We start from the raw sequence: 20,829 nt of genomic DNA, 5'->3' as shown, positions 1-20,829 counted from the left end.
AGGACATCAAGCCAACAGCCAGGTTTTCTTCCCAAAATGTTAACATATGACAACCATTTAAATTAAACAATATGGCATCATGTTGCACAGATGTTGGTACCACATCTATATTGTAGGTCTGGAATATTTCTCTTTTTAGGATGGAGAAAATTTATGTTGCAGCAAATTGAAATGTGTAGAATATCTCACTGACTAGTGGCAAAGTTGGAACAGAATTGAACCAAAGGCTGCGGCCAGCAACTGTTTCCTTTTAAGATAGCTTAAAAAAAGATCATGGGCTGTTTTGTAAAAGCTAAATGACAGGCTTCCACTGCTTTTAGATTAGATTCACTGACTTGCTTGCATTAATGCTTGTCCTCTTATCCGTTCCCTTCAGCAACCTTTACTGGACAGACTGGAATCGTGAAGCTCCCAAAATTGAGACTTCTCGTGTGGATGGAACGAACAGAAGGGTGCTGGTTAAAAATGACATTGGTTTGCCCAATGGGTTGACATTTGACCCATTTTCCTCCCAACTGTGTTGGGCTGATGCAGGTATGCCTTTTGATTTAATTTTTAAAGGAAACCATTTTAAAAGGACCGAGTTAGTTGATGTTAAATTTTTAAAAAACAATTGTTGGTCATGAAGAACATCAAACAAAACTGAGGATTCCCACTTTGGGAAATTTGCTATTGAATACTAACTAGCTTTTTCCTTGCACTTACTTTTATCGATTGGGATGACAAGGAACCAAAGACCTGGAGTGCATCTTTTCAGATGGTACAGGAAGACACGTGGTGCAGCGAGATCTAAGCTATCCTTTCAGTATTGTTGCCTATGCAGATCACTTCTACTACACAGACTGGAGAAGGTAGGGACCAAAAACATACTGTTAATTTAAGTGTAACCACAGCATTTTGTCAGACCCAATAATTGAGGAACCAATCCTGCTAATCAGTTGTCAACTGTTACTTTCCCAGCAGAACTGCAGCAAGGTCAGTTACTAATTTTGGAGGAAAAATCTTTACACAAGTGGGATTACAATTGCAATTTTTTGCCACAAACCATTGTGAAAGCAATGCCCATAGGTTATTTTAAAAGGGATTTAATTAATACCTGCAGAATATGTAAGTGTGGTCAACAGGATTGCCTGCTCCACCATTCATTGTGATCATGGCTGATCCCTCCTTCCCCTAATTTCCTTTGATGCCTTCAGCCCCAAGAGCTATGTCTAACTCCTTGAAAACATACAGGGGGCAATTTTCCCAAAATAATTCTAAGTGTTGAATGGGCAACTTTAATATTGTGCAGACGTGTAAAGTACTGCAAGTAGCAGCCTGTATATGAAATGTAATCTTTTTACTTCCCATTTTTTTAGTGGCCTACAGAAGTCTTTTTCAAGATCAAAATAAAACTAACATAAAACAGAAAATGTCATACATAACAAATGTCAGAGGAACTTCAAGGCAGCTATCTAAATGAGGGCTTCACATGACATGTTTACAACTTATTTAAACCTTTTGATTAGACCAGTGTCTGGCGACCTCACTGGTGTTGTATAATTCTCCTTTTCAAAGTTCCGAACTTGAATTCTGTGTTCAATTTCTTGCTTTTTAGAGACGGAATTATTGTTGTAACCAAAGATAGTGACCAGATTACTGATGAGTACTTGCCTGATCAGCGATCACATCTGTATGGAATAACTGTGGCTTACCCTCGTTGTCCACATGGTAAGAGGATAAAAGATTGAAAGTTCCTTACCAGGAAATAATTCTTTCTCAATTTAAAATTCTTAGGCCTTGCAATATTACCGCCACCACCCATCCTCCCATTCTTAAAGCATTGTGTTCTGAAAGCAATTCCTGTGGTTCCAAAAGGCAGCATGGTGCCACAGTAGTTAGCACTGCTACCTCACAGTGCTCAGTACCCAGGTTCAATTCCCGACTTGGGTCACTGTCTGTGTGGAGTTTGCACATTCTCCCTGTGTCTTCCTGTGCCTCCGGGTGCTCAGGTTTTACTCGCAGTCCAAAGATGTGTGGGTTAGGTGGATTGACCATGCTAAGTTGCCCTTTTGAGTCAGGGGGACTAGGTAGGATAATTGCACGGGTAATGGGGAAAGGGCCTGGGTGGGATTTGGTTGGTGCAGACTCGATGGGCCAAATGGCCTGCTTCTGCACTGTGAGGATTCTAAAAAGCCTAATATGAAGTTGCAGCCGCATTCTATTTCTAATACTAACATATTATAGACTTACTGCAGCCTCTCATTACTTTAGACCCCAGAATTTGAAAAACAAAAATAATTAAAACTTAAAGTTAAAAAATGTATTACAGGGCTACTCTTATTTTTGCTGCCAGAATTTGCAAGGAGTTTTCAAAGCAGAGTTTACATAGCGAAGTCATGACAATCTAATCAGTCAATGCAACTCATGAATCAGAAGGTCATGAATGGAGTTCAAACCGCATGTTCACACTACGTCAACTGACATTTAAGTACAGAAAGACTAAAGATATTCATGGGTACATGAATAGGGAGGGAATAGAGGGATATGGACTGAGTAATGGCAGAAGGTTTTTTTTTAGTTTAGTTAGGGCATCATGATCAGCGCAGGCTTGGAGGGCCCAAGGGCCTGTTTCCGTGCTGTACCTTTTTTCGCCCTTCGTTAAAAATAAAACAAAGTTATTAAAGCAAGGTTCTCTATCTGTTTGAAGTTTATTTATTAGTGTCACAAGTAAGCTTACGTTAGCACCACAATGAATTTACTGTGAAGATCCCCTAGTTGCCACACTCTGGCACCTGTTTGGGTACACTGACGAAGAATTTAGCATGGCTAATGCAGCTAAGCAGCATGTTTTTCGGACTTTGAGGGGAAGCCAGAGAACCTGGAGGAAACCCATGCAGACACAGGGAAAATGTGCAGACTCTGCACAGGCAGGAATTGAATCCAGGTCTCTGGCACTGTGAGGTAGGAGTGCTATCCACTGTGCCACCGTTTGCTCAAGTGGGCCTGAAATATTTTGTAGAATTAATTCAAAGGATGTTCTGGTGTCCCGATCAATATTCCTCCACCAACTTTGAAAATGCAAGTTGAAAAAGTTTCCAATTTTTGGGAAGTAATTTTGAGGCAATATTAATATTTATATACACTTGTTTTTTTATATCATGCAAGTCACATTGAACTAACTGTGATCTCATTTGCATCAATCACATTGGCAAATATTTTAAGAATTGGTATAATAGAAGTGGTGATGAGAATTCTCCTTTAACTTAAAATATCAATGAAAGAAAAGTCCAACTTTGATATCCATCTGTGCAATTAGATTAAAGGGTGTGGATGTTTAAGCAAATCCTTCCTACAGTTTTGGCTTGAGCTATACCATTATTAAAAAGGCCAGTATGTTTCTTCGAAGAAACTTGATGCAGCAATGTTTTTAAAATCTTGTAAAATCAGTCTGTTCACAACTTTGTGCTGCATCTGACCCTTCAATGTGTTTCCAACCTCATACTGGTGCCATCCCTAAAGGGCCCGATTTTACCACGCGGTAAATTCGGGCATCGGGTCTTTAACATGATTTGCACCCAAATCTGAGCAGATCGCGGCTTTACCGGCACCCAATTCGGGCGCGGATCCGGTCTGCACCTGAATCGGGCAGCCCGATGATTTAAATTGACTTAATGAACCACACGCCCAACTCTCCCCCAAATCCTACTTTACCTTCTTCTGATCCACTCTGGATCTGCGCTGTAAGGAACCTGCTAAATCATTCTTTGATTGGAGGGGAGTGAGGTCATATCGTTATCTGGTTGGGAGGGGGAGGAGGAGGAGGCAGGTCAGATGTACCTCTGGTGGGGACAGGACGGCTGATCGTTGTCTGGTGGTGGGGGGAGGGGGGCAGGAGGTGGGTCAGATGTTCCTCTGGAGGGGAGTGGGAGTGAGGTCAGACCATTCTCTGGGGGGGGGGGGGTTGGAGTGAGGTCAGATCGTTGAGGGGGTGGGGGGGTGAGGCCAGAACATTCTCTGGGCGGGGGGGTGGCGTGGTGGCGGGGGGGGGCCTGCTACCACTCTGTGGGCAATCAGTCGGGGTGGGGGCGGGGGGGGCAGTCGGTCTGAGTAGTGCGGGGGGGGGGGGGGGGGGGCAGGGGTTGCGGGGTGGACTTGTCAGGGGGAGAGAGAGCAACAGGGGACCAACCACAGAAGAGGAAAGTGTGTGGGAGCTTGCATTTGGATCGTAAGGACCAAACAGTGCAGATTTGAAATGCTGCTGGAAGATTCGCCTAGCTTGTACTTGAGGGCAGATCTCCAGAGAAAACCCTCACCATGAAACACAGTTCTGGGCTAGAAAAAAGAGAATGGAAGTAGATCCTTGAGAGCTAAAAATCATCCCTCCTGCTACCCAGACTGACCGCCACTCCTGCCGCCGCCCCCCCCTCAAACAATTGCCCACACAGTGGCAGCGGATCCCTCTGTCCCCCCACACCAGAGATCCATCTGCCGCCCCCCCACCCCGCCCCGAGATACACCCTCCTTCCCGCTTGCTGCTCTTGATCTGCTTTCTCTGGCTCGGCAGCGATCTGACACGGGTGCACTGTTTCCAATTATTTTCTAACTGTGCATGCGCAGTTCAGAGCTCCGATCGTTCCAGCAGCGCTAAGCCCCGCCCACAGCACGGATCAGACTGGAGCCGGCAAAAAGCATATACGTGGGCTGCAAAGAGGATTCCAGGCTCGGATCTGTACTACACTCGGATCCGGCCCTTAGACTCCAAATGCTAAAATCGGGCCCTAAGACTGCCTATTTCCACTGCTGTAGCATCACTCAACTTTGTCCCTCTTTGTCCCAATTGCTGCTGAAAGCAACATTTACACCATTGTTACCTCTAAACTTTTCTATTGCCATGCATTTCTGGCTGGCCTCCCACATTCTACCCTCTGTAAATTGAAGTTATCTAAAGCTCTGCTGCCCGTGCCTTAACTCACAGCCTAGGGTGGGCTTGTCCTGAGACTGTAAAATCCCACCTGAGTTCAACAGACATTTCCAATGCCTACCCCCTCAATCACTCTGATTCCGTGGTGGGTGGGACAACAAAATTCCAGTCCAAGTCTAATTTCCCTATTGTGTAACTATTTTGATTGAATTTTTTGAGGAGGTGACCATGTGTGTAGATGGGTGCAGTGCAGTCAATGTAGTTTGTATGGATTTCAGCAAAGGCTTTGACAAGGTCCCACATGGGACACTTGTAAAGAAGATAAATTCACATGGGATACAGGGTAATTTGATAAAGTAGATTCAAAATTGGTTCAGCTGTAGGAGACTGAGGGTGATGACAGTGGGCTGCTTTAGTGACTGGAAGACAGTAAGAAGTCTCACAACACCAGGTTTAAGTCCAACCAGTTTATTTGATAGTAATCCCACAAGCTTTTGGAAACGGTGTTCCTTCGTCAGGTGTGTGGAAGGTTCTGATCAGAGAAAGGCATATAAAGACACACACATTTTACAGGATACTGATTAGAATGCAAGTCTTTACAGCTAACCTGCTATTCAAGTCTTAAAGATGCAGACAATGTGAGTGGAGATGGCATTAGCATAGGTTACAGAGATGTGTATTGTCTCCAAACAGGACAGTAAGTGAGATTTTACAAGCCTAGGCAAGTGATACGAGTTACAGATAGTGCGACATGAACCCCAGATCCCAGTTGAGGCTGTCGTCATGTGTGCAGAACTTGGCTATCAGCCTCTGCTCAGCGATTCTGCGCTGTCGTGTGTTGTGAAGGCTGCCTTGAAGAACGCTTACCCGAAGATCAGAGACCGAATGCCCCGTGACTGCTGAAGTGTTCGCCAACAGGAAGGGAACAGTCTTGCCTGGTAATTGTCCAGCGTTCATTCATCCGTTGTCGTAGTGTCTGCATGGTCTCCCCAATGTACCATGTTTCGGGACATCCTTTCCTGCAGCGTATTAGGTAGACAACATTGACTGAGTATGTGCCATGTACCTGGTGGATGGTGTTCTCACCTGAGATGATGTCATCCATGTCAATCCAGCATGTCTTGCAGAGGTTGCTGTGGCAGGGTTGTGTGGTGTCATGGTCACTGTTCTCCTGAAGGCTGGGTGGTTTGCAGTGAACAGTGGTCTGTTTGAGGTTGCGCAGTTGTTTGATGGCAAGAAGTGGGGGTGTGGGGATGGCCCTGGCAAGATGATGATCTTTATCAATGATGTGTTGAAGATCCGGAGAAGATGTCATAGCTTCTCCACTCCGGGGAAGTACTGGACAACGAAGGGTACACTGTCCACCGTGTCTCGTCTTTGTCTTCTGAGGAGGTCGGTGCAGTTTTTCACTGTGGCACATCGGAACTGTCGATCGATGAGTTGAGCACCATATCCTGTTCTTATAAGGGCATCTTTCAGCATCAGGAGATGTCTGTCGCGATCCTCCTCATCTGAGCAGATCCTGTGTATATGCAGGGCTTGTCCATAGGGGATGGCTTCTTTAACGTGTTTAGGGTGGAAGCTGGAGAAGTGGAGCATTGTGAGGTTATCTGTGGGCTTGCGGTACAAAGTGCTGAAGTGACCGTCCTTGATAGAGGTGCATGTGTCTAAGAATGCCACTGATTCTGGAGAATAGCCCATGGTGAGTCTGATGGTGGGATGGAACTCGCTAATGTCATCATATAGTTGTTTCAGTGATTGGTCACCATGAGTCCAAAGGAAGAAAATATCATCGCTGTATCTAGTGTATAGCATCGGTTGAAGGTTCTGTGCAGTGAAGAAGTCTTGTTCGAGCCTGTGCATGAAGATGTTGGCATATTGTGGTGTGAATTTGGTCCCCATGGCTGTTCCGTGTGTCTGGATGAAGAAGTTGTTGTTGAAGGTGAAGACATTGTGGTCCAGGATGAAGCAGATGAGTTGTAAAATTGCATCTGGAAACTGGCAGTTGTCGGCGTTGAGTATTGAGGCAGTTGTAGCAATGCCATCATCATGGGGGATGTTTGTAGAGCGCCGAGACATCCATTGTGACAAGGGATGTCCCTGGTTCAACTACTCTGTGTGCTGAGTTTCCTAGGAAGTCCATAGTGTCGTGACAAAAGCTAGGGGTTCTTTGTACAATAGGTTTCAGGATGCCCTTGACGTAGCCGGAGAGGTTCTCACACAGGGTCCCATTGCCCGATACGATGGGCCGACAGGTGTGTTTGCCTTGTGTATCTTTGGGAGGCAGTAGAGATCCCCAACACAGGGAGTATGTGGGATGAGAGCACGGAGGGTGCGCTGAAGGTCCGAATCAAAGGTTAATGACTGGAAGCCAGTGTCCAGTGGCGTACCACGGGGATCTATGTTGGGCCTCCTATTATCATTTATATAAGTAAGTTTGGGGGGAAGGATTAGTAAATTTGCAGATGACACAAAGATTGGACAGATGGTTAATAGCGAGACGGAGTGTCCTGGGCTGCAAGTAGATATGGACAAAATGCTCAAATGGATAGATAAATGGCAGATGGAATTTAATCTTGAAAAATGTGAGATGATACACATTGGAAGGAGAATGTTGACAAGAAAGTATTCAATGAACGGTAGGACACTAAGAAGTTTTGTGGAACAAAGGGACCTTGACGTGTTTGTCCATAGAACTCTGAAAGCTGAAGGGCATGTTATTATGGTGGTGAAAAAGGCATATGGGACATTTGCCTTTATCCATCAAGGCAGGAAATCATGTTGGAGTTGTATAGAACCTTAGTAAGGCCACAGCTAGAGTATTGTCTGCAGTTCTGATTGTCACATTATCAGAAGGATATGATTACACTAAAGGGATGCAAAGGAGATTTACCAGAATGCTGTCTGGGATGGAACATTTAAGTTAGGAAGAGAGGTTGAATAGGCTTGGGTTGTTGGAGCAGATCAAGGTGTACAAGATTATGAGAGATGTGGACAGAGTGGATAAGGAGCAACTATTCCCCTTCATTGAAGGGCCAGTCACGAGGGGACATAGACTCAAGGTGAGAGGCAGGAGGTGTGGGGGAATAGGAGGATGGCAGAGGTGGGTTTGCCTCAAATCCTTCAAAAAGTATCTGAAAGAGTACTTGGCACATCATAATATTCAGGGCTATGGGCCAAGTGTTGGCAGATGGGATTAGGTGGGAGGGAGTTCAGATGTTTCTAATGTGTCAGTGTGTACTTGATGGGCCAAAGGGCCTCCTGCACTGTATGGTTCCATGGTAGAACTCAAAGTCAAAAAATTATGGGGAGAAACTCAATTTTTGCTCAGCGTAGGATATGAGTTTAGGATCATAGAATCCCTACAATGTAGAATGTAGACTCTACAATGTAGCATCTGCACCAACATCCATCCCACCCAGGCCCTACCCCCATATTTACACTGCTAGTCCCCTTGACACTAAGGGGCAATTTACATGGCCAATTAACTTAACCTGCACATCTTTGGCATGCAATAGGAAGCAGACATGGGGAGCTCATGCAAACTCCACAGTGGCCCAAGGCCATAATTGAACCCGAGTCCTTGGCACAGGGAGGCAGCAGTGCTAACCACTGTAACACTCTGCTGCCACCTCCCCCCCAACCCCCCAAAAAAACTTCTGTTTAAAGATTTTTCCTCATCACCACCATTGCTTCTTTGACCCTAAATCTGTGCCCCCAACACATAGGGAGAAATTGTTCCCAATCTACTCTTAATTAACAAGGCAGGGGTCTGGACAATGTATTATTTTAAGAAAAATTAGTATCAAACCACCACAATTGCCAAGACTCAGTGAAATAACTTTGTTAACATTGTGTGGATGCATTTCTATTAGAAGTCCATTAGTTACGTCCAACTTTTTCTTTCATTTCTGGCAGGAAGAAAATAATGACTCTGCTGGTAATGACGACTATGTTTCAACTTAATACAAACGGAGGAAAAGGAGATCTCTATTTGGAGCAGAATGCTGCACAGATTGGTGTATACTTTTCCCCCACGGTTAGTAGGGAACCAAACTGAAAATGTGTTACGTAGCTTCCATTACCTCATGACTTAAAAGAAAACACTACTGTGCTGCCTTTTGACTGATATATTGGAAACAATGACTGACTGGTACAAATACAAGCCTACCTGATCGGAAATTTAGGAACATAAGCTTAAACAGTAGTACTGTGCTGGATACATAACATAAGTATGCGATGCAGTGGAGCATAAGAAAACTACAAACATTTAAACGATGGTTTAAGGGAAGATGGTTTTTTTTCCCAAAAGTTTATCAAAAGTTTCAATTTCCTTTCCCATCACCCGGAATTTACTGGACTGTCATTCTTCAATCAGCTTCAAACTGCAATTGATCGTGATTTTTAAAAGTTTGACATCTTGAAACTCAGCAAGATTTAGTTATTCAGCCAATTGTTACAACTTTGTCAAGGTGCATACAATATAGAGATGAATCAGATACGTGAATGTACCGTAGTTTGATGACGCAAATAAATAGCTCCTGCTTAGAGTGAAAATTTCTCTTTAACCAAAATTGCTTTAACCACAAAGCAATGTTACAAATTGAGCCACAGCTTGGTACATCAGCGGATTTAATCTGGAACAAACTACAGTAATACTGGTTTTATTTTGTGAAATGCCTGCATAATTGTATCAGTAAAGCAGCAATTTGAGTGTCATTTATGACTAGCCTGACATATTCTGGCTGTGTCAGACAAATATGACAGACAAAACCCAAAATGTCAGGTGGTTATGTTTGACCATGGCAGGCAATGAAATAATATGTACAACAAATCATATTACATTTGGGCTATTTATTTTCGAAGCATAAAAATTGCCAAACTAGTTCAAAAGTTATTACTCAAATTTAATAAATCTCTTTACATCATGAATATTTTAAAGTTAGGCATCTTTTTCCCTTAAAAGTTGACTTCCATTTTCAAGATCAGCCATGATCTTATTGAATGGCAGAGTAGGCTTGAGGGGTCAGATGGCCTACTCCTGCTCCTAGTTCTTATGAAAAGAACTGGTCTGATTCTGTAGCTCATTCCTGATCTTTACGGTTGACTCTGGCACAGAAATGCAATTACATGTCAAGTCACTCTAGAACTATTATATATTTCTGAAGTGTAGACTGTAGTTTTTAATTGGTCTATTTAATAAATGAAGCTACGGATGTCAGCAAAGTTTACTGATCCAGTGCTGATGCTGTCACAAATTTTAGTGGTTTTACAACATAGATTCTATTCAGTATAGTTTTGATGCAGTATCCCTCCAACTAGAAAATAATTTACATAAACTATACCCAGCAACTCTGAAGATGAGTTAGATATTGTGTTATTGTCAGTGACCCTCCCCTGCAGGTGTCCTTAATCCTAGAAAACAGTCTACAAACTAGACTTTAGACATGCATTTTCAACCTGTGCTCCTGAAAAGGACAACCAAAGCAGACAAAAGACAGGCAGGAAGAAAAGCATCTAGAGAATCTAAACGTTTTTTTTCCTTATTAAGGTGCAGAAGGTTCAAAATTGAGTTGGGGAATTATCAAAATATTTTGCAACAGGCAGCCAACCTTTGTTACAGATTAAGAGTAGGGGTAGGAAATAACATACTATAACCACTCAAGTTTTTTTTAAAAAAAATCCCGGTAATAAAAAACTTGAAAGGTTGCAGAGAGTTCAGTTTAATCCAGGTGTTTTCAGATTTCATAATGTGGAACTGATTCTTATTAAATGCAACTCAGAATTTTAGATTCAGCCTAACCTCAAAGGTATTCTATTGATTAGCCTGGATTATGTGGTCAATGATGAGAACTGTGCTCATTGTTCATTTTGCTTAAGATGCCCAGAGTTTCAGTGGGCTTCTGAGTGGCAATTTACAGTTGTAGACAGTGAAATCTCCAGGGGATCCAAGACCTATGTGAGCAGAGCAAGCACCCAAGTCTCTTACTGAGACATGCAATGTCTAAATCAGGAAGTGCAAGTTATAATATTAAATTCACGCAACTTTTTTTGGCATATCTATTGGCTAAGCACTATAACTTCACACCTTTCCCATGTTTCATTAGTCTCTCAGTGAGATATTGGTGTTGCAAAGCTCACAGAGGAACAGGGCAAACTGAACAGGAATTTCCTGATTTCTGTTTTACTGTGGATGTGCAGCTGTCAATAGCTGCTCCCTCATTTACTAAATATCAGTGAGTGTTAGTAGACTCAATTTTACATTGAGACAAAATTGTGTGGTAATAAACGTTATGAAGGAATAGAAATGTTTCTTTTGCCTCAAAAGCTCTTAAATACCTTAGTTGTGTTTTAAAGTTGCTAAAATAGCTTGGCAGTAGACATTGTATGTGTAAAATCTGAGAGTGATGTGCACTATTGATTCATATTAGTTACACAATGTTTACTCCCAGTCTAATATTCTCAAAGTATCAAAACATCATAAATATGAGAAGACATGCAACTATCTCACCAGGATAATACGTCACTTTAATGTGCACAGAAACTGACAGGTTGAATGAAAAATAATTTGAACTCTTCAATGATTTCATTAATTCATCCACAGTGCACATTTTGCTTTTCTAGCATGCTTTCCAACATTAAGTTAAAAATAATCCTGTTTTGTTTCTAAACTGCTCCAGGTGGGGAGAAGCAATAGCTTGAGCCACTTCCAACTGGCTCAATGTGGATTCTCCAATGGTTATCATAGAAAATAAATTATTCAGCTTTTCTAGTTTTGCTATTCACTGAAAAAGAAATTAAGCAATATGTTGATCAGCACAAGTTCTTATTGTTTAATGTATCAATAAACATTTAATAAAAGAATGTGCTCTCAAACATTTGTTTTGTATTGGTTTCATTTTACAGCGCATGTTGTAGTGTTATTCCCTGCAAGGTGTTTTTTTCTCTTGCAAGGCATAAACTATAATTTTAACACAACCTGAACAATTTAAATTTTGTACTTTTTGCTATGTCTTATTATGTAAAGCATATACATCACTTGGAACGTGTGTAACTAGACAATATTCTTGTAATCACACTGTTGTAACTATGTTCCAATTTAACAATAAACTCAAAAAACACTTTGTAATTTTTCAAGCTCTTTTAGCATTTATTCCATTTTAGTGAATTGTTTACCACTGTCAGTTTACTTAATCACCTCGGCTCAAAAGTTACTTTCCTTCTTTTCAAGTCTAGCTTCAAAATAAAAATGAGACACAGTGCAAATTGCCAACTATTTCCACCTTTTAATCATCTCCCAACCTTTCCAAGCCTGTGATCAGTTTTGGGATCAGCTATTATTGATTGAACAGCTACAATAGCTTCATTAATCTTGGTCTGAAGGTCTCGTAGCTCCTCTATATGCAGCAATCGGAGGACTCTTGCAGCCTCATTCAAGGTGGCATCTGTTAAAGTCAATAGATGTGTCAGTAATGGTATTTCTGGCAAAATTCATACCAACAGCTAGCAATGGAATCAAGCAATTTAGAAAGCTAATTTGAATGTGATTGGAACAGATGTGACTGGTACACAATAGGATCATCTAATAATGGCATTGTAAGACCAACTGACTAATTCTGGAGTATAAATTTCTCCCAGCACAAAAATAAACCTGTCACAATTGGAATTGGTACCTTCACAGGAATACAAACACCGTACAATGCAAATCAGTGCTAAATTGTAAGCTTGTGATCTGCAAATATCAAATAGGCATTAATACAGTGAAATAGCCAATACTTTGACCATGATATGAAAATTACTGAATTGAAATAGGCCATTCAACCTGTTGAACACGTCCTCCATGTACACATGCTCAAGGGGCTGAATGGCCTATTCCTGATCCTCGTGTCCTATAATGTTTTGATAGGCCATTTAGGAAGGAGAACTTCCTTCACCCAAAGAGTGGTGAGCCTGTGGAGTTCATTACTTGAAGGCAAAACATTGAATGTATTCAAGAGCGGCTAGATATAATACTTGGTGCAAATGGGATCAAAGGTTATGGGGAAAGACAGGATTAGACTATTGAGTTGGACCAGCCATGGTCGTGATGAATGGCGGAGCAGGCTCAAAGGGCCAAATGGCCTCCTCCTATCTTGTTTCTATGAACTGAATCTACATCTTTCGTGTATACGAGAAGCAAGACCATTGAAGAAATCTAGGCTATCATTCCAGTAAAGATTATTTTAAAAATACAAAGACAGAGAAGGGAAACTTTTTAAAAGTACAGCAGATTGTGAGGCTGAATGCACCAATGTAGTTAGAATTTGACATGGTTTCAATCATCTAACAGCTTAGATTGGTGATTGAACTAATGGAAAACAAAAGAAATGAGACATCTAAGATTAGATTTACTACTCTCCAAAAGTTAAACACCAATGTGGATGGAATAAACTGAATAGATATGTAACTTTATATTATAGATTTAATCACATGAAGGATTAGTACATTAATAGTAGAAACCAAAGATTACAAACAATACTGAAGAAATCCCATAACATGGGATCTCAATTTGATGAAATGGAAAGAAAGGCAAGTTAAATATCTTTTTAAAATGTTGATGGAGACACATTTAAATTGTTCAACACGTGTTTGATTTGGAAAGTAAATAATCATCATCATGGATTACAATACGTAATTAAGATAAAAGGATATAGCGTATTATATACACGATTATACTAGAAGGTTACGAAATTCAAATAACTGGTTTAGATGAACGGAGTTTAAAAAACTTCCAGTGTACATTTCCAAAACCAAAAAGCCTTACGCCACCTTGAAAATGCAGCTGCATGAATATCCCTCAACAACTGATTATTTAGTACTGCTTTCTTTGTCACTGAATTCAACTGTGAACAACTAAACTTGGTAGTGGAGAACAACTGATGTAATCATACTGAACTAATTATGAAAGAAGTTTGGAATGTGTAATGTGAGAATATAATAATTACATAACTGGTTCTTCCAGTTCAACACAGAAATTCACACCCTTACCAGTTTACTGATAACAAAGATACGAGCAAAGGAGTTGGGATGAAAAACGATTAGATTGTGATGCAATGGGAATTGGGTCTGTGTATCACGTGTCTTTTAATAGGGAAGTTCAGTGTGATGAATTTGAGCAAGGATCAAGTGCATCACATTGAACATTATTCAAAGTTACACTCTCCAAGCTGCTGAGCAGAACCACCTGGGGGTTACAGATTATGAGTCACCGTAGGTCCCTGTCGTTGCCATAAAATCTCATACAGAAACAAATAGGGCACCAGTATCTAATTAGAACAATCCAAAATAAAACTAGAGTACCTTCCTTTCCTCATACAAGACCTTGGCCTGACTGTATCTGGAATACTGTGCCCAGCTTTGGAGTTTTCACATTGTGGCAGATATACTGTAGAATAGAATACCTGCAGTGCAGGAGGCCACCCTTCAGCTCATCAAGTCTGCATGACTCTCCCTCAGAGTGTCTTACTCAAGCCCTACCCATGTAATCCCGTGCATTTTCACTGCTAATCCCCTAAACTACACATTTTTGGGCACTAAAGACAATTTAGCATGATCAATCCACCTAGCCTGCACACTTTTGGATAGAGGGAGGAAACCGGAGCACCCAGAGGAAATCCATGGAGAGAACGCGCAAACTCCACACAGTCATCGAGGAATGAAATTGAATCCAGGTTCCCTGCACTGAGGCTGCAGTGCTAACCTCTGTGCCATCATGCTGCCCAAATATCAAAGACCTGAAAAGATTTGAAGGAGCAATACTCAACTGATACCATAGCAAAGCACAATTAGTTATTAGGACATGCTTACGCAGTTGGGACTTCTAACTTTGAAAAAGCACAGACATTGAGGTCTTTGATATGGCTGATGTCCTTAAAACAATAAAGCTAGATAGTCTAAGGAGGACAGGGGGGCAACGAGTACAAGTTGTGAAGAGAGTTGAGATGGATGCTAGAATACAATTCTTTTTACAGAGAGCTGTCAACTTTCGGAATTAGTTGTGATGTGCACAGTGACTGTTGATTCACTGCAAGTGTTCGAGAAAGATATGGACCAGTTTGCAAAGCATTAAATTGCAGAAGATAGGTGGATAAATAAACAATGATACCAGTCACTGCAGTTTCCAGGAATTTGTTTACTGGAGACTGGGAGCAAACAGGAATTTGCAAGAGGTTCTTTCTTAAACTGACTTTTAATTCCTCTGAATTCTTGTTTCTCCAGGATATTAATGATTGGCAATATTTAATAAAGTGGAGCTTGTACCATATTAGGATGGGACAGGCTTGATTAAATAACTGGTCTTTTCCTGATCTTCTCCCACAAGTACCAGAAGGTTGGTGATGTTGTCTACATGGATTTTGTGAAAACATCTGACAAAGTATCACATAAAAGGCTGATTAATAAAATGGAGGTTTCTGGAATAGACAGGTCAGTGCAAGCTTGAGTAAAAAAATTTGACTTGGGGACAGGGAAGAATTGTGGTAAATGATGGTTTTTCAGAATGGAGGATGGTAGACAATGGTGTTTCCCCAAGGGCCAGAATCAGAACCACTGCTTTTTTGATATGCATAAATGACTTGGATATTGGAATGCAGAGTAAAAATGCCCAAATTTGACGATAACAGCAAACTTGGAGATACGACAATGAAGATTATACCAACTGACTACAACAGGACACAGCTGAGCTAGCAGAATGAGCATACATGTGGCAGATGGAATTTAATACAGAAAACTGTGGAGTGATTTTGGCAAAAAGGTTAGGGAAAAGCAATACAAACTTAATGGCACAGTTCTAAAGAGTGTGCAGGGTTAGAGCGTTGTAGGAATGCATATGCATAGTTCTTTGAAAGTGGCCAGACATATTGAGAGAGTTGTGAGCAAAGATATGGGATTTTGGGCTTTATAAATAGGGGCACTGAGTACAAAAGCAGAGAAACTATTCCGAATCTTTGTAAAGCTCTAATTAGAAGAGTATTCCATCCAGTTCTGATCACCACACTTCAAAAACATGTGAAGGTCCCTGAGAGGGTGCAGACTAATCAAATGGTTCCAGAGGTGAGAAGGTTAGGTGGAGAAGCTGGAATATTGTTCTTCTTGAAATTTAATTGAGCCGTACGAGATCGGCATGTTTAGATAAGGTAGTTAATTTTTCTAGAAAGAGCTGGCTGGCATGAATATGATAAGCTGCACTTGTCAGTGCCTTTATAATTATGACTTTATGTAGACAAATTACAGAAAACTCTCAAACCAGTGCATCCAAAATTTGCAATCCAATGTTATTCTGCTTACCTCCAGTATCAAAGCCAAGTAAATGCTTTTCCAGAGATACAGTTAAACCCTGAAAAATAAAATGCAAGCCTATATTAGCAAAATCCTTGTTTCACTTCCATTCAGTGAGAAGTTGTTTCTAGTGGTTGGCTGCACAGAGCCAGAGCTCCACACTTTTACAACCTTTTCCTAGAAATAAATTTTCACCACAGCATCAGTTAGTTTACTGTAAACAGTAAAACAATAAAGGTTGTTTAAATACTAACATAAGGCAGTAATTTTAACTTGCAGAAGCAAGTTAATGTTCACTGCAGAGCTGGTTCATGAACATGAAAGTTGTAACTTGAGGATAATCAATGTGAGAGTCCAGATTAATCTACAGGGCAGAAAAATACATGGAAACATGCCAATTGGCAGTGCTTCATGCTGATGATGGATTTTTAGAGAATCTGGTACGCATTTGTCGACAAAAGTCAGCACAGCCTGAACTACTTTGTTCCTCACCTGCTCGTCTTGTGTCATATAGCTACTCCGTCAGTCTCTCTGCCTACTCCCTGTACAGCTCGCAGGGCTAACGGCTAGGATGTGGCTTCTGTGGGTAAGAACGTGAGAACAATGGGAATGGTACAGAAAATATGTGGGAACTGTGTTAGGCACTGACCTCAGATTGGATCAAAGGGGAACGAATGACTAAAATGGGAGACTGACGATAAAAATCGTGGTGAGGGAACAATGATGCTTTTGGAGAAAGGCATGTGAGAGAAGCCTGAAGTGGTGCTTTGAAGAAGAGGTGGATGAAATTGTAAGTATGCTTTTGGGTGAAAGAGGAAGACAAGTGTCAGCATGAAAGAGAATGTAGGGAGAAAGAATACATGAACTAGAGGAGTGGAAGATGAGCAATACAACTGGATTGAAGGAAGAACAGTATGAACTGGAAGGGTTTGAGAGAAAACTTTATTTGCTGAGACTACTTTGAAGGTGTCCTTCATCACTGGTTGGATATATGGTATTAGTGCTGGGGTGGGGGGGGGGTGGTAAAAGTGCTCTGCTTTTTCCATGAGAAACCTGAAATATCTTTTAGGGGCAGTCAGTTTGGTAGGACCAAAACCATACTATTACCAGTGGTTTGTCTCTGCTGAATCTTAGTTCCTTCCCTTTCTCTTTTCAGTACAAATATCAAAGTTTTTAATCAACCCTGAGTGGAAAGAAATTTTGAGATAATCAAACAGTAATCATAGAACATAGAACACTACAGCACAAACAGGCCCTTCGGCCCACAAGTTGCGCCGATGACATCATCACCTACCAACCTACAGACCTATCTATAACCCTCAATCTCATTAAACCCCATATACTCATCCAGAAGTCTTTTAAAAGACCCCAGCGAGTTCGCCTCCACTACCACTGACGGCAGCCGATTCCATTCACTCACCACCCTCTGAGTGAAAAACTTACCCCTAACATCACTTCTGAACCTCCCTCTCCGCACCTTAAATCTGTGTCCTCTCGTAGCGACCATTTCAACCCGGGGAAATAGCCTCTGAGAGTCCACCCTATCTATTCCTCTCAACATTTTGTAAACTTCTATCAGGTCGCCTCTCAACCTTCGTCTCTCCAGAGAAAAGAGTCCCAGCTCCCTCAACCTAACTTCATAAGGCATGCCTCCCAGTCCAGGCAACATCCTTGTAAATCTCCTCTGTACCCTTTCAATAGCTTCTACATCTTTCCTATAGTGAGGCGACCAGAACTGCGCACAATACTCTAAATGAGGCCTGACAAGGGTCTTATAAAGTTCCAGCATTACCTCCCGACTCCTAAACTCAATCCCTCGATTAATGAAGGCCAGTACACCATACGCCTTCTTAACCACCTCCTCCACCTGCGAGGCCGATTTAAGAGTCCTGTGGACCCGGACCCCAAGATCCTTCTGCTCCTCAACACTACTCAGACTTCTGCCCTTGATAGTGTACTCGTTCATCCCGTTGGTTCTGCCAAAATGGACGACTACACATTTATCCGCGTTGAAGTCCATCTGCCACTTCTCCGCCCAGTCCTGCATCCTATCTATGTCCTGCTGCAACTTTTGCCATCCTTCCAGATCATCCACAACACCACCGACCTTTGTGTCATCAGCGAACTTACTTACCCATCCCTCCACTTCCTCATCCAGGTCATTTATGAAAACGACAAACAACAAGGGTCCCAGAACAGATCCTTGAGGCACTCCGCTGGTGACTGACCTCCACTCAGAAAAAGCCCCATCCACAACCACTCTCTGCCTTCTGCAGGCAAGCCAGTTCTGGATCCACATGGTCAAAGGCCCTTGGATCCCATGCCCTTTCACCTTCTCAAGAAGTCTTGCATGGGGGACCTTATCAAACGCCTTGCTGAAGTCCATGTACACTACGTCCACGGCACTTCCTTCGTCAATGTGTTCAGTCACATTATCGAAGAACTCAACTAGGCTTGTAAGGCACGACCTGCCCTTGACAAATCCATGCTGACTATTCCTGATCATGTCAAACCTCTCCAAATGTTCGTAAATCTTGTCCCTCAGAAGCCTCTCCATCAGCTTACCAACCACTGAGGTCAGACTCACCGGTCGGTAATTTCCCGGGCTATCTCTGTTCCCTTTCTTGAAAATAGGAACTACATCTGCAATCCTCCAATCCTCTGGAACCTCTCCCGTTTCCATTGACGACGCAAAGATCATCGCCAGGGGCTCTGCAATCTCTTCCCTCGCCTCCCACAGTATCCTGGGGTACATCCCATCTGGTCCCGGCGACTTATCTACCTTGATAGAATTCAAAAGTTCCAACACATCCTCCTCCTTAATATTCACGTACTCAATCCTTTCCATCTGCTGCAAATCCATAACAAAATCTCCCAGATCGGCTTCCACTGTGAATACTGAGGCGAAGTACTCGTTAAGCACCTCCGCCATTTCTTCTGGTTCCACACAAACCTTTCCCCCCTCACCTTTTATAGGTCCTATCCCTTCTCTTCTTATCCTTTTACCTTTCACATACTTAATCAGTCCTCAGGTTTGATCATTATTAGTGATTTATCCATTGCAGTGCAAAAACTGTACCGAATATGCCATTAAATAGCAGGATAAGGATTCCTTACCAGCCTACATAAGGAAGTGTGCCCTCTTTAGCTGCCATGTTACCAAATGCTCCCTTGAGAAATGTCTCTGCAAAAGGGTGCAGAAGAATTTGTATGGTGTATCTGTCTCAGAAATGGATCTGAAGGAGTTAAACACTTTTATTCACCAAGGCAATGAGACGAAAGTAAGAGAAAAGAACTGGTGTCGTTTTTAGGGAAGTGTTGATTTTGGAACAGAAGGTGTCAAGTCCCTTAAGCTTGTTCTGCCATTCAATTAAATCTTGGCTAATCCGTATTCTAATTCCATCTACCTGCCTTGGATCCAAAGCTGTTAATGCGCTTGCTGAACAAAACTTAATTAACCTCAGTTTTGAAATTTTCAATTTTAATGAATGGTATTGAAGGCCTGTGATTTGGTGCCCAGTATTCAAAATGGGATTCAACCAGAGCTTGCATGGGCACATACCTTCAAATATCTTGAGTTAAAACATGCCTGTTTTAAAGTGTCAATAGCTGTCACATACACTAATACAATGTTACAGCCATTTAGGAAGATAGGCTGCATGATAACTATTATTACTTTTCAAACAGTTTCACACAGCAAAGTTACAGAGCTATAAAGTCATTCCATCTGATAGATTAGTTTGCTTTGTTTGACAGATAAGCATCAAAGCCAACACAGCACAATAGGTCAACACGCAATTGCAAGGCTGAGTAATCTGGAAATTAGTGCTGAGATGAAAAATAACTTCCTATATCAAGAGAGAGATAGATCCATTGTGAAATTGTGCTACAGCAGAGGTGGCTTTGTTGTGTTCTTCCTTCACCCTAAATGGACACTGGGAAATTACTTTCTGTTAAAACATAATGGGATCCACTGTCCAAGTACTTCTGTCTCAAAGCACCAGGGAGACTAGTTCAGTTCTGGTCTTGGATTATTGTCTGTATGGAGTTTGTACGTTCCCGGCATGTCTGCGTGGGTTTTCTCCGGGTGCTCCAGTTTCCTCCCATAGTTGCCTCTTGTGCAAGTTTGATGGATTAGCCATGGCAAATATGTGGGGTTACAGGGATAGTTTTAGAGGTTGTGTGTTAATGTCACAAGTAGGCTTACATTAACACTTCAATTAAGTTATGTAAAAATACCTAGTCGCCATCTGTGCCAAAGATTTTATTTCCTTTATATCTTGGGTATTCCAGACAAACACACATCCTACTTCCTTCCTTGTGTGGTGTATCCTTCTTCAAAGCTGTTAGCCCACTGTTGTTATTCTTCTCTCTCATCACTGAAGGTTAACCATGTTTCTGACACAAAACAATATGATTTTTAATTGTTTCAACAGGGTAGTCTAGTCATTGTGATGTAACATTTCTATGTTATTCCAAAACTGGTTAAATCAAAGCATCCCTTTTCTGGTTCGATCTTTCTACACTAAGTAATTTTCCTTCTCTGTGGTCTTATTTTAAAATTCTCAAACCTGTTTTTCACTTAAAATCAAACCAAAACTGAGTAACAA

At 41.6% G+C, this 20,829-nt stretch overlaps 2 protein-coding genes across 2 annotated transcripts in view; one reads left to right on the top strand and one right to left on the bottom strand.

Moving 5' to 3' along the window:
* Window positions 1-12,047, top strand: part of nid2a (nidogen 2a (osteonidogen)) — a 133,137-nt gene extending 121,090 nt beyond the window's left edge. Inside the window, exons 32-35 of the mRNA XM_080202687.1 lie at window positions 377-534; window positions 728-851; window positions 1,598-1,710; window positions 8,822-12,047. Of these exons, the coding sequence (XP_080058813.1) occupies window positions 377-534; window positions 728-851; window positions 1,598-1,710; window positions 8,822-8,832 (406 nt within the window). The 3' untranslated portion in view covers window positions 8,833-12,047. The remainder of the gene's footprint in view (window positions 1-376; window positions 535-727; window positions 852-1,597; window positions 1,711-8,821) is intronic.
* Window positions 12,048-12,169: 122 nt separating this feature from the next.
* rtraf (RNA transcription, translation and transport factor) overlaps window positions 12,170-20,829 on the bottom strand; it is a 33,375-nt gene continuing 24,715 nt past the window's right edge. The window contains exons 7-8 of the mRNA XM_080202688.1: window positions 16,229-16,277; window positions 12,170-12,348 (exon numbers count right to left, since the gene is read on the bottom strand). Coding sequence (XP_080058814.1) covers window positions 12,194-12,348; window positions 16,229-16,277 — 204 coding nt within the window. The 3' untranslated portion in view covers window positions 12,170-12,193. The remainder of the gene's footprint in view (window positions 12,349-16,228; window positions 16,278-20,829) is intronic.

The sequence above is a fragment of the Carcharhinus amblyrhynchos genome, chromosome 14 (genome assembly GCF_965287045.1).
Source record: "Carcharhinus amblyrhynchos chromosome 14, sCarAmb.v2.hapA, whole genome shotgun sequence".
Lineage (NCBI taxonomy): Eukaryota > Metazoa > Chordata > Chondrichthyes > Carcharhiniformes > Carcharhinidae > Carcharhinus > Carcharhinus amblyrhynchos.
This window is presented reverse-complemented; position numbering and strand designations above follow the sequence as displayed.